This window comes from Pelophylax lessonae (genome assembly GCF_965119305.1).
Source record: "Pelophylax lessonae genome assembly, chromosome: 4".
NCBI classification, from domain to species: Eukaryota; Metazoa; Chordata; class Amphibia; order Anura; family Ranidae; genus Pelophylax; species Pelophylax lessonae.
In genome coordinates, this window is record NC_138771.1 from 410,163,506 (window position 1) to 410,177,960 (window position 14,455).

At 37.8% G+C, this 14,455-nt stretch overlaps 1 protein-coding gene across 1 annotated transcript; it reads left to right on the top strand.

Annotated features, from left to right (window-relative positions):
• Positions 1-11,851: 11,851 nt before the first annotated feature.
• LOC309552676 (uncharacterized protein) lies at positions 11,852-14,251 on the top strand (the record flags this gene model as incomplete). The annotated part of the gene is made up of 1 exon (XM_082253605.1): positions 11,852-14,251. Exon 1 carries the CDS (start codon positions 11,867-11,869, stop codon positions 14,249-14,251), a length of 2,385 nt encoding a protein of 794 aa, XP_082109731.1. The 5' UTR covers positions 11,852-11,866.
• Positions 14,252-14,455: the final 204 nt, after the last annotated feature.

A 14,455-nucleotide genomic window follows, 5' to 3' on the forward strand; every position in this document is an offset into this window, starting at 1 on the left:
AATATCTATTTAATAATACTTGTACACACATAATTAGCACTAGCACACTTTATAGATGTATTGAGCAGAGCTGATACTTACCCTTAGTTTATGTAAAAGGCTTTTCCTTTTTTTCAGCAGCAGCTCACTTTAAATTGTTTACACCCATTTCCTAAGCGCAGGCACTTTTACATATAACAGCTTGTGATTTTACAAGGGGGTGGTACCACCAGGTGACGTTGCCAGGTGGCCCTGTCTCTTACCTATTTAAGAACTTTCACATGCTGGAGTGGGTTTTCGGGTGCGGCAGGCATCATAACTGATAGATCTACATCGGGGGACATTTTTAATTTTTTTTCAATAAAGGTATTATGAAAAACTGTGTTTTTGTTTTTATTTCTTTTTTTTACACTTTTTTTGGTGAATGAGTAAGGGTACAATGTACCCCATACTCATTTGCATAGGGTGGCGGATGGGATCTGGGGGTCCCCTTGTTAAAGGGGGCTTTCAGATTCCAATAAGCCCCCTGCCTGCAGATCCCCACAAACCTCCCAGGGTTTTGAGGAAGAGGTCCTTGTCCCCATTAACATGCAGAGCCCCCCCCCCCCCGCTCCAAAGCAACCCCCCATGTTGAGGGCATGTGTCTTGGTATGGTTCAGGAGAGGGGCCACCTTTCCTGGTCTGCCAGGCTGCATGTTAAGATAAGGATTTGGCATGGATTTTGGGGGGCCCCACTCCATTTTTTTTTTCAAATTTTGGTGTTGAGGGTTTCCCTCAAAATCCATAACAGACCTAAGGGTCACATGTCTCTGGATATCTTCCTGATTGGACACGAGACAGCCAGGCCACATTCTGTCTCCTCTCAACAGACGCTGTTAATTCGGCTGGAACCTGCTTCTTCATGTTATTGGAAAATTTGAGTGTGCCTGGCTCACTTGCTGTCCCATTGGAACTGTTGCTGCATTACTTCAATACAAGTTTTATATTGCACATGACTGTGTGAAATATTGCCGCCGCACCATGCTGCACCCCACCTACACTTGATGGCACCTGATGGCACTTGATGGCAGTCAGCAGGATATGTCCCTTGCAGCAGAAGGTGTGGAAGGAGGACTGGGCTTCAGCGTGGCTCTGCTAGGATTGGCCTTGGCCCTGATACCGAACTGTTATGGCTCTACCATTCCTATGGCAGAATGGGAAGAGATGCTGGAAATTCGAAATAGTACTGCACTAATTATAAGTGTTAAAAAAATAATTAAAAAATATAAAAAACTTTTATATATACTAATAAACCACAATGCTCAATACAAGAAAAACAACATGGATTAAATCCACTAGCAGTATATAAAAAATACACTGCTCAAAAACATTAAAGTAACACTTTTTAAGCAGAGCATAGCATCCAGTCAATTACAGTAAACTCCTGGGATATTGATCCAGTCAGTTAAGTAGCATATGGGGTTGTTAATCAGTTTCAACTGCTTTGGTGAATTAGTTATAATCATTACATCCACGAGTGGGAACGCATATGTATGTGAGCAGCACCCATAAATTTGCACTTGACACTATTTAAGTGGTAGCACAGAGGTATTCACGATCATTGTGTATAGAAAAGAGGGATGTTTGTGGCTGTGGCAACATCACTGATTCAGATCACATCCTGAGGAATTAATTCATAACTGCTCTGAAGGCAGGCTCGGTCCGGAGAGTCATGCAATAGAAAATTAAAGCACAACCCACCAATTCTTTTCACAAGGATGCGGTTGCATGGGAACAAGCAGAGGCGGAAACAGTTGTGGCAGTCACCAAGAAGTTTGTGCCTGTGTACCTCAGGGAGGAGGCCCTGGCACCATCACCCCTGTTTTCCATGCAAAACAGCACTGACAAAGCTAGCTCAGGATCTGGCCGCCTTGAAGCAGGAGGTAGCCTTTTCTAAAAAAGACTCACTTCAACCCCATAGTGGCAAGAACCCATTGCAAAAGGACTAGGAATAAGCCAGAAAATGTTGGCAGTGTGGTCGCAATGGACACATATTCAAGAATTGTCCTACTGAATGCCCTTACGGAGGACATATCACTTACACAATGCTGTTGGTAGCCAGCCTATACTTACATCACTATTATTCAAGTTCTATCCCATAATGGGTCCATAGATGCAGGACCTTGTCTGCTAAGCCTCAGTGTTTCCTGTTTTTTTTCCAAGTTGAGTGCAGCACTCCCATTGATGCTCCTCTCCAATATCGACTTGCATTCAGTATAATACACATTACCTCCAATGTGGGACAGAAAGGCAGGAGTTTTTGAGACTTTGTTTTTAAATGATACATGGAATTTTCACCGTTATACCATTTGAATATTTACAAATGATACCTCCTATATCCCCGATGAAGTAGTTGCACAGCCTCTGAAGCATGTTGGGTGGAGGATACCAGTCTGTAGTATCATTGTACACTCCACTTGGTGTATTTTCAGCTATTGAGACCATGTATATTTTGTGATTCCTGTTTTTTATTGATGATTTATAAACAAAACCAGTTTTTTTTTAAATATTTTTGCTATATGATTCAAGTGCCTACAAAGTCCCACAATAGGGGAATTTCCACTTTTATATTCAAGGAACTCTTCTAGGCCGTGATTAAACTACTAACTCCTGGGGCAGAGGGACAACTCCTTGGACAGTCAAGCCAGAGTCCCAACAAGTCTGAAGGCATTGTCGCTGCGAGCCCAATGGTTACCACCCTAGTCAATTGGCAAAAGGTCTTTGATGTTTGATTGACGCTGGGTCTGAGGTCACAGTCATGGAATATGATTTCAATGTGCAGAGATTTGGAGCCTGGGAACAGCTAAACCCACGTTGGCCCTTCAAACAGTAAATACTCTGCCTATCCTAGTCGAAATTATCGAATAAAATTGAGGACCAGGTGGTGGATCAGGTCAAAGTTGTCGCGACCAGCGACCCGGGTAATTTCGCAAAATGCCTCTAAATGTCTTGAAGGACTTGGATCTGCCCCACACTGGGGCCGGCTGACCCTTGTCTTTGGTTGTATGGACCAGAGTACTTCAGGCTTTCGAGGCACAATGCAGAGCTTCTAAGAGGCAACTTGAACAGGTGGGGGTGGTCTATACCTCCCGAAGAAAAATGTAATATTGGCACCGCTGCAGAAGGTGATCTGGTCCTTGCCAGTGGGGGCCCAATGGAAGCGACACAAAGCCACAGTGATGGTAAAACTCCCACAAGGATTGTATGATGCCAGGAGGATTGCTGTTGGGCCATACCCTTTCTAAGATTCACAGAGGAAGGGTGTTGGTACATTTCATCAACATATTTTTATATATATGGGGGAGGGGGAATGAGAAATACTTAGATGCTCTCAAACTAAATTATATTGTTAGCTATTTGTTTTAAACACATTTTATTATACCAATAAGAAAATAAATTGTTTTAAAATATTAATGTCTTGATCTGGTACCCTTAAACTCTATTTTCAGTCACGCCCACACCCGTGCACCTTCTTGCGCGCCTCCTGCACTTTCATTCATAGCCATTTATCGTGTAATATTGTGGTGATCTCTGTGACTGGTTACAGTGATCGCATGGTATAGACAGGACCAATCACAGTGCATGGCAAATCACAGCTATCACAATAGTACACACTGGGAATTAGTGGATGCCAGTCATAAAAATTATTGCCTTTAACAGTGATCATATAGTAAAAAAAAAAAAAAAAACTGTGGTGATTAAATGTCATCGAAATAAAGCTCAATCCATCTAACAAAAAAGTGATAAAAATTTCATTTGGGTAACTGACATTCAAAATGTGACAGCACTGAAAGCTAAAAATTGGCTTGGGCAGGATGGGGGGGAAAGTGTCCGCTACTGAAGTGGTTAGCGAAACCTGTTTTCAATATTCCGGTAGATTATATAGTTACTAGTTTGATTTGTAATCTTAATTACATATATTATCTTGTTTTATGATTTTATGGCTTCAAGTTGATGCTGAAAGTTTCCTGCTATTTTATTACAGGCTTTTACCAAATCAATGTTTACAGTGTTTTTGACAGATTTAACCACTTCTGGACCGGAAGATTTCCCCCCTTAATGACCAGGCCATATTTTGCGATTCGGCACTGCATTACTTTAACAGACAATTGTGCGTGTACCCAAATAAAATTGATGTCTGTTTTCCCCCACAAATAGAGCTTTCTTTTGGTGGTATTTGATCACCTGTGCGATTTTTATTTTTATTGTAAACAAATATAGAGTGACAATTCTGAAAAAAAAAAACCGATATTTTTCACTTTGTGCTATATAACATTCTCAAAAAAATTGAAAAATCCAATTTTTTTAACATTTTAGGCCAATTTGTTTTCTGCTATATATTTTCTATAAAAAAAAATCGCAATAAGCCTATTTTGATTGGTTTGCGCAAAGGTTATCGCGTCTACTAACTACGGGAAAGATTTATGTCATTTTTATTGTTTTTTTTTTGTTCTTTACTAGTAAGGGCGGCGATCTGCAATTTTTTTTTTTGAGGGACTGCGGCATTGCGGCGGACAGATCGGACCCCTGACTGACATTTTTGACACTTTTGGAGGGGACCAGTGACATTACTACAGTAATCAGTGCTAAAAATATGCACTGTTACGTAATAATGACACTGGCTGGGAAGGGATTAACATTGTGGGTGATCAAAGGGTTAAATGTGAGCCTAGGGGAGTGATTCTAACTGTTGGGGGGCGTGGCTTGTGAAATGATCATAGAGACCTGTGATCCTATATAAAAGGATCACAAGGGCTCTGTGATCATTCCAGGGAAAAAAACGGTCACCTGTGTTTACAACAGCTGACCATTCTTCTCTCTCAGTGGCGAGCGATTGCGGGTGTCAGGCGGCAATCGGAGCCGCGTGCCCCATGCATCAGCTTGCCCCCTGCTGAGTAGGGGCGGGAGCGCGCCGCTGGCGTGGCGGTGCGCGCTCTCCCCCTAGCTGCAGGAGCGCGACCGACATAGGTCTACATCTGTTTGCGCAGGAGGGTCCTGAGTTCTCCCCAACTTTCAGTTAATTATTTAGAGCACAGGATTTCTGTGGAACTTGGATGCTGTAGAATTATTTTATTAATTCGGCTTTATCATGGATTTTGCAATCATGCAGGTTCTCTTTTAACCCTTGTTACTGGGAGCCTAGGCATAAGGTCAGATTCTAATATAGGAGTTTGAATGTCATCTTGTCCAGTTGTCTCCCTTCTTTTGACCAGAATTCATTGCTTGAGAGGTCAATAGGTCAGTGGCTAACTTGTCAAATATAGCTTCAGAGATATTTGAGACACACTTAACTAGACACGTGAACATATCTTTTATGTCAAGAATAGTGGGTTATCTATAATAAAGTTAGTATTTAAGTTATTTATTCAAGTAAATTAACTGTTTAATAGAGTGTAAAGAATTGTGTGTTGTGATATGTGTATATATATATATATATATGTATATATATATATATATATATATATATATATATATATATATATACATAATATTGAAATTGATTATCCATTTGTAAGTTTGGTTACAGTTGTAAAAGAATGTATATGTCACAAAGGTTATTTATTTTGACTGTAGAAAAGGTCATTTCATACTATGGTGTATTTCGAGAATACTACTATATGTTTCTGTCAATCAAAGTAGTTCAAGTCTAAGTCAGCGTTTTGGTCATATACATATTAGGAATTATTACTAATATGGGCATCACACATTTAGCTTAAACTGTATTAGGTCATAACTGCATTATGAGTCTTGACGGTCTGAAACAGTATAAAGACAGTGTCCTGGAGCCCAGATGGCAGGACATCACATACAGACACTGACACACCTCCTTCGCACAGAATAACGACACATACATATTGAAACCTCATTTCATTGTTTTCTTTAGGCCTACACACTCAACCTAACTACAACAGCTGTTTCTCAGTCACCTTTTTGGAAGCAGAGTCAGCAGGACACAAACTTCTTATTACTTACAATGTACTGAACTGTTATACTTTTTACATTGTATTTATGCTTGATGTGCCAAGTGTGTTTGAATAAAATCACACTTTGTTTAAGCCTGGCTAATGAACTATTTGAACACAACGCCTGAAAAGACGCTACAGATATTTTTTAATATCAGCAACATTTTACATTTTGGCGAATGCCAGCCATAGTCGTCATTTTTTTTCTTCCCACTTGCTGAGAGGGGAGTTTGGCGCAATTTCGTGACCAAGTTGGAAAGAAAAACAACGATCAAAAGAACCTAGAACAGAGGCTTTGGTGTTCCATCAGACGTGGACAAGAAGTCCAGTGAAGTGATAGCCGGCTGAAGACGAGAAAATCTTCTGATTACGGTGAGTAAAAGTCATGGAATTTATTGATGATCTAGCTAGAGACAGTAAGCTAGAGTTTAAAGATGTGTCTATGTATCCAAATGATAGTCATTTATGGGCATATATGTACAAGGAATGTTTACAAGCTAATGTTCAGATAGACAAATCTAAATTTACTGTAAACAAACAGAGTAAGAAGATCTCTAATATCTTACAGTTGGTAAGAATTTTTAACAAAATGCTACTTAATGTTAATTTACCTGCCAAAAGTATTAGTACATTACAACAGACAGAATGTAACACTGTACAGAACACAGGGATTCATGAAAATTTGTCCCAAGACTCTCTTAATTGTCCAAACTGTGAAATTGTCTGTAGTTATATAGAGGATCTTGAGGAACAAATTAACTCAAAAACAAATGTTTTGTCACAACAACAGAATGACAGTAGACAGGTTTCTACTATAACAAATGGACAGACAGCATCTACGTCAAAAACGCAAGTTTCATATATTCCGGATACTTCGGAAATAGGAGACAATGACGGTGAGGATGACGCAGAGGTTAGGAAGAAAAAACTACTAGACCGTGCAGCAAAATTAAAGTTGAAAATACATGACCAATTAATGAAAGTTTTAAAGGAAATTCCATCATACAGTTTAAATTGCGATGCATTTTTTAATGCAGATATATTTGAGTCGTACACTGACAGATACAATTTGAAAGATGAGCAACGTAATCATATATTTTACCTTTGGTTACCTGCACACTATGCACGACGATTAACAAAATCACCTTTTATTGATGCTAATGGACAGGAAAGACATGGTGACGAATCTGACAGATTACGACAATTGATACTATGCACAACAGGTGAGGAAGTTCCGTCAATTGACACAATAGATGCATTACAGACATCTATTAGAGAGGATCCCTTTGAATTTAAAATTAAATTCTCAAAGGCATACAAAATGATTTTTGGTGTTGACGATGAAAATGACACTGGAATGATACATTTATTTGTGAAAAAGTTTAAATATCTTGACCCAACTACATTAGCGATTGCTTATGATAAGACTTCTTTGTCAGAAGCTGCTAGCTTCATTGATAAAGTTAGAAGACAAATGAAACAGGGCAATCTTAAGTCCAAGATCGCTCTAGTTCATAATGACACTTTAAACAGGAATAGTCATACCTCAACTAAGACAGGACTGACTGTTGCTACTAGAAATGACAAGTACAAGCAAATGAGAAAGAGAGATCCCATTACTTGTTACTATTGTCATAATCCTGGTCATTTAAAATGGCAATGTAAAAAATTCTTGAGGGATGTGCAGATGAAACAGTCAAGAGACATAGGTAAAGAAAATGGACTTATACCTCTTGAACCATCCGCACCTCCTCGTCCAAACATAACTCAATCTTCTTCTCCTTATGCTCCTCTGATAAAACAAATCAGAGAATTATCAATCAGCAATGGTATGAGTGAAAAGAGCTTGCAATCAGCCACTGTTGATTCAAATCCATTATTACCAACCCCCTGACTAGAAAACAAAAAGGAAATAAAGTCCCATCATCTAGAATATGTAACACCAATATGTCTAGACAAAAGTGGGCGTCCCTACATTAAAGCTAAATTGAATGGGCAAAAACTTAAGTTCCTAATTGATACAGGTGCTGAAATTTCAATTACTGGTGTAAAACTACCTCTTGTGACAGACGCAGCTGTTTGTACAGTTGTTGGATTTAATGGATCAGGTAATTCTAAAGCTTCTAAGTGTAAACAGGTTTCATTCGAAGTTCCTGGTTATTTAGATACTGAAATTGATATTTGGTATTGTCAAGGTGCAGAGAACATTATTGGTACAGATGTCATTCAACAAAGAGGTTGGATAATTGACCTAGGTAACGGTGTTATCTGGAAAGGTTCCATTAATCGTAAGCCTGTGGTAATTGACCCAGCAGATTACTGTGAAGTCGGCAGCATTTGTTTAGCTGAAGTGATTGCTGAAGACCATAGGTGGCAAGATGTCGGTGACAATCAGGAGCTAGAACACTTGGTCAAATCATTCAAAAATCTGTGGAGCCAAGGTAAAAATGAGGCAGGATTGTTCAAAGATGTTGAAGTGGATGTGCAAGGACGTGACCCACCAGCTCAGAAACAATACAAATTGCCACCGGAGTCAATTGAACCAGTGTCAATTGTAATACAAGAACTTTTGCAACAAGGCATTATTAGGAAAACAAATTCAGTTACAAACAATCCATTATGGGTAGTACCTAAAAGAGATGATCCTAGTTCATTCAGGCTTCTGGTTGACCTCAGAATGCTGAATAAATATACTCCAAATTGTGCCCCATTAGTCGCAGAAACACCTGACATAATGTCCCGAATTGATGCAAAAGCAAAGGTGTTCTCTGTGATTGACATTGCAAATGGATTTTTTTCGATTGCTTTAACCAAAAGTTGTCAATATAAATTTGCATTTTCATTCCAAAACGAGCAATATACCTTCAATCGTCTTCCTCAAGGCCTCCATCTTAGCCCAAGTGTATTTCATCAGGCTTTAGCGAAAGTCTTATCAAAATTTTCTAGGCCAGACTGTATTCTACAGTATGTGGACGATATTTTATTGTCCTCTGAAAGTGAGGAAGAGCATTTAACTCTTTTGGCAGAATTGTTTGATCTGTTGCAAGATGCAGGTCTCAAGCTGAATACTCGTAAAGTACAGCTCATGAAACGCGAGGTGAAGTTTCTCGGTATTCAGATCAGTCCGGGAAAACGTCAACCTTTGCAAGAAAGGGTTAATGCTATTGCCGCACTTCCTGTACCAACTACATTTAAATCTCTAAGACAGTTCCTAGGATTAGTGAATTTTTCAAGAGAGTTCATTGAGTCATTTGCTGAGAAAGCAAAATGTTTGTATGAACTTCTGAAAAACAATGAGGAAAATGGTTTTGGTCCTTGGACTGAAGTTCATCAACAAGCTTTTGAATCTTTGAAGAAAGCTTTGCAGACTGCACCAGCCCTAGCTACAGTAGAAAGACAAGCACCATTTGCTTTGCAGGTGCATACATCTGAAAAAGCAATTTCTTCTGTGTTGCTTCAATTACAAGGAGGAAATTGGAGGATTTTGGGATATTTCTCTAGGATTTTAACTCCAGTCGAGAAAGGTTTTGACACATGTGTGAAACAATTGGTAGGAGTTCACTATGCAGTAAAAGCAACTGAGCACATCGTAGGATTCAACAAAATTGTCTTACAAACACCTCATTCCACCTTGAAATTTCTCCTTGAGAAAAATGTTCCAGGTGTTTCAAATCAAAGATTTTCACAATGGTTGTTGGCTTTATCACCTAAACAGATCCAGGTTGAACATAATGCAAAGTATGTACTTCCTCAGTTGATGGAATATAATGGATTGGAACATGAGTGTTCATGTGAGGTCCAGGATTCCTACTCTCCTCTGTTTCGCAGAGAAGCAGAAAAGACTGATGAGCCAGTGTTTGTGGATGGTTCACGATACTGTGTTTCAGGAGAGTATTTTGCAGGTTATGCAATCTGGTATCCAAATAGAGGATATGCCATACAGCACGGACTTCCAGGACATTTTTCAGCCCAAAAAGCAGAACTGTTAGCCGTAGAAACAGTACTGACTGTAAACAATGAAGAGAACCGCGGTCCACTAGTAATCTATAGTGACAGTTCATATGTTGTGCGTTCTCTTACTGACTACTTGCCAATTTGGAAAAGAAGAGGTTTTGTTGATGCCTCAAACAAAGTTTTGATACATAAAGAAACATTACAATCAATTTTCACACTAGCAGAGAAAAACCCTTGTGTTTATTCTATTGTGAAAGTTCCAGCTCATAAAAAAGACAATGATGAGTTAAGCATTGGTAACAGGACAGCTGACACATTAGCAAAAGAAGCAGCCGTTATTGAACAGTCAGAGATTCCATTTGAATCAGTTTCAGTGAGTGTAGTCAGACAGACAGATACACAGATTCCTTCATTTGCAGAAGAACAGAAAAAGGATCAATCCCTTTCTGCTTCTCAGGTTGATCCAAAATCTCCCTTTGTTTGTGAAAACGGGATTTTGTGTCATGACTTAAACGGAATTCTGCGTCCTGTTATACCAAAACATTTGCAGGTGGAATTCACAAAATACAATCATGAAAGCTTAGGCCATGTAGGTAAGCAGAAGTTACTTGAGGTTCTCAGAGAGAAGTTTTTCTGGGAAAAAATGGAAGAAACTGTAGACAGTGTAATTCAATCTTGTCTAATTTGTGCTCAAGTAAACCCCAGACCAAAGGGACAAAAACCTCCCTTACAAAGAGTTCCTCCAGCTAATGGTCCATGGTCCACATTACAAATTGACTATATAGGACCACTGCCAACAGGAAAAAAACGGTTTGAGATTTGCTCTCGTAATCGTAGACGTTTTTTCAAAATGGACAGAGATATTACCGGTGCGCGCAGATGATGCATTAACAACTGCAAAAATGTTGATTAATCACATTTTTCCCACTTGGGGAATCCCTATGAACCTCAGTTCAGATCGAGGAACGCATTTTACAGGTAAAATAATGCAAGCAATGTGCAAAATTTTGGGAATACAACAAAGATTTCATGTTCCATACCATCCGCAATCTGCAGGTATTGTAGAAAGAATGAACAGGACTATCAAGTCCAGAATTGCAAAAATGCTTCTGGACAAAGGTAGTTCATGGGTAGATGCCGTACCTTTTGTTCTAATGAGTATCAGGAGTACAACATCCTCATCTACACAATACAGTCCTTTTGAACTAATGACAGGTAGGAAAATGCCTCTGGTATTTCCACACGAACCTTTTTTGTCTACTCCGCAGAAAGAAGCAATTGAGAGAACCAAATGGTTACAGATGTTGCAAGACAATCTGAACACTATTTTGCCACATGCAGCTTCTCATATGCAGAAAATGATACCTCCACACTCCTCAAAGTTTGCGATAGGTGGACATGTCATGATTAAAACTTTCCGGAAAACCGGACCGTGGCAAAGTAATTGGGAAGGTCCCTTTGAGATTTTGGACACATTAGGAGTAATGATACAAGTCCAAAGGCCTCTCAATTCTGCAAAAAATGCACGGAGACAACAAAAAATATGGGTTCACACTGATCAATGCAAATTGTTTATGCCAAGATAATGATATTGCATTTCTTTAGCAGATTACGGAATCCGATAATCGAATATGGAGAATCAACAAACTCCGAAAGAAATAAAGAAAACATCAGAAAATCAGAATGAAAGAAAATACATAAAAGGGAGGAAATTCATCATCACAGGACTCCTTATTTCTTTAATGACATTCTTCTATTTACAAACTTACAAGACTTTTTCCAGCTCAGCAGAAGAAAACCAGACTGAGACCCTGCATAAAAGAGACTTACTACTATCCAGGAATAAGAGACATTTTCCAAGATACAGTAACTTTGACACAAGCAACGATATATATGGGTTCATTTGCATAGGTTATGGGACTACTTGTTGCATGGAACTATATTTTTATCAAAGTAACACTATTGAGATACATGCCAGAATAGAATCCAAAACAGAATTTACAAAAATGCAAGGATCATATCTACATAATAACAAAACTGGTACATATGAATGTAGTTTAACAAATATGGGATTCTGGGTTATTGTTTTAAAAGGAAATGAGTCAACAACCTGGACTGGCGATTTAACAACAGATAGGATACATATTGCTTCTGTAGGAGGATCCAAATCAGATATTTGGTTTTTAACACAAAATTACATACAGTTTGTAGATCCTGAACATTTAAAAATTGCAGGAGATGAAATAGGAGATGTAAACAGAGCATGGGATTTTCAAATAGTAAGAGGTTTAGCTCAAGTCAATGTGAAGGTGCTTATTACATTTGTTGATTTGATTATTCCAGATATAAAGGTATCTCCGCAATCTCTTAATGTTACAGAAGGGAAAGATGATTTAATTTTGAGATGCACTACGCAAATATATATACCTCAAAATTCACTATTAACTTGGAAGAAAAATGGTGAGTTGTTGGGTAGTCTTTTCCATAGCTCAACTAATATAATTCGGAAGGGTAATTTTGGAAATATAGATTGGACAGATAATAGTTTTATTTATCATCACACTAGTCCAACTCTAAATGACTCAGGTATATATGAGTGTTGCATATCATTAGGAAATTATCCTATGAAATGTAATATTAGCAATGTTATTGTTTTATCCCCTGAAAAAACGAAGTGTACTAATGGGAAATTTATTGCTGCCAGTCCTTTTCAAATTAATCATTTCCAATCCAGACATCTCTTAAGAGAAGGACATTTTGTTATTATGCTTTGGAAATTTAACATTTCTGAATGGAAAATTTCATCAAGGTATCCTAAATGTCTAGAGTATTTAGCTAGTATGGAATTGGGTATCAATAAATGGTTTGGAATTAGTAGTAAAAATGTTAACAGGAATAAACGAGGTATTGTAGAAGGTATCCTTGGAGGAGTTGGTACTATTGGAAGTATTACCAATAGTATGGATATTAATACATTAAAGTCTGATCTAGAAACAGCAGGCTTAGTGGGAAGTAAAAGTATTAAAGTCCAGAGAAATTTAAACCAAATATTAGAAAACATGATAATAAAGACAGCAACAGTTATAGGCCCATCTATAGTCCATTTACAAAATATAACTTTGAATTTGATGGACAGTGAACAACATTCCCACATAGCCAGGATATGTCTAGAGATACAGACAGAGTATTCCACCAATTTTAAAATAATAGCTCAAGCTTTTCAAAGTGGAATAACCCCTCTAGGTATTTTACAAAATCTACCTAATGAATATGTGTTTGCAAAGAATCATACAGATTTATGGGTAAACAAATGGGTAGGATGTGATCAGCATGAATGCTTTAGTACCTCAATGATTCCTATAGCTGGGAGAGAACAAATATTGGTTCCAATTACAGTCTTAGGATTACCAGTTAGTGATACTCAGTTGTTGTATTATCAATTACAGTTTACAGATTTCGTTTTGAATAATAATAATTCGGAACCAGAACAACTAGATTTATCTTCTTGTTTACATTTTCAGTCAAAGGTAATCTGTTTGCCTAAACAGGACAAAGGTATTTTTCATTCTTGTTTCCATAATCATTCATTGTGTACAGCAAGAATAGAGAAATTAAAAACTTCCTTAGACTTAGTTACTCCAGTAGGAAAAAGGAAGGTCTGTTTTCAAGTTATGACTAACACTGAAACAGTAAAAGCTTTTTTCTTATCCTGCACACAAACAGAAATTTTGAGTCGAGGTTTGTATTGTATAGAGGGAGACCTTACAGGAATCAATATAAATGGAATCAGAGTTAATTTAACGAATATGCTAATGAGAAATGTAAGTGTTCTTCCTATACAATATAATATATCTCAAGTAGATGAATTCCCATGGAGGGAATGGGCTGATATCATACAAAAAGATAAAGGATTATTGATTGTTTTATCTGAAGAACTTCAGAAAGCAGAGATTAAATTTAAGCATGAACAGGGAAATTTACAAGGAATAGAGCATGATTGGTCTGAGTTTTCAGGTCATTCATGGTGGTTAAGGTTTAAACATACTGTATCGATGTGGGGAAAAACTTCAGTTACTACTGCAGCCGGAAATATATTATTGCATCCGTTAGTGATTTTATTTAGTATTATGATATTATGTATTTTATTTCAAATCTGTATTATGATTAGAATGAAGCGATTTTATAACTTAATTAAGAAAGAAATGAAAAAAGGTGAAGAAATGATGACAGGTGTATTTAGTCGAAGAGTTACTTCTGGCTTAACTGATCAAGTAATGAACAATGGTACATCTGGAGCAATTGATTCAAGAATGTGAATGAAAGGGCCATAAATGGAGTGTGCGTGAGTTAGGTAATATAATAAATTATATTTAGGGGGGATTGTAGAATTATTTTATTAATTCGGCTTTATCATGGATTTTGCAATTATGCAGGTTCTCTTTTAACCCTTGTTACTGGGAGCCTAGGCATAAGGTCAGATTCTAATATAGGAGTTTGAATGTCATCTTGTCCAGTTGTCT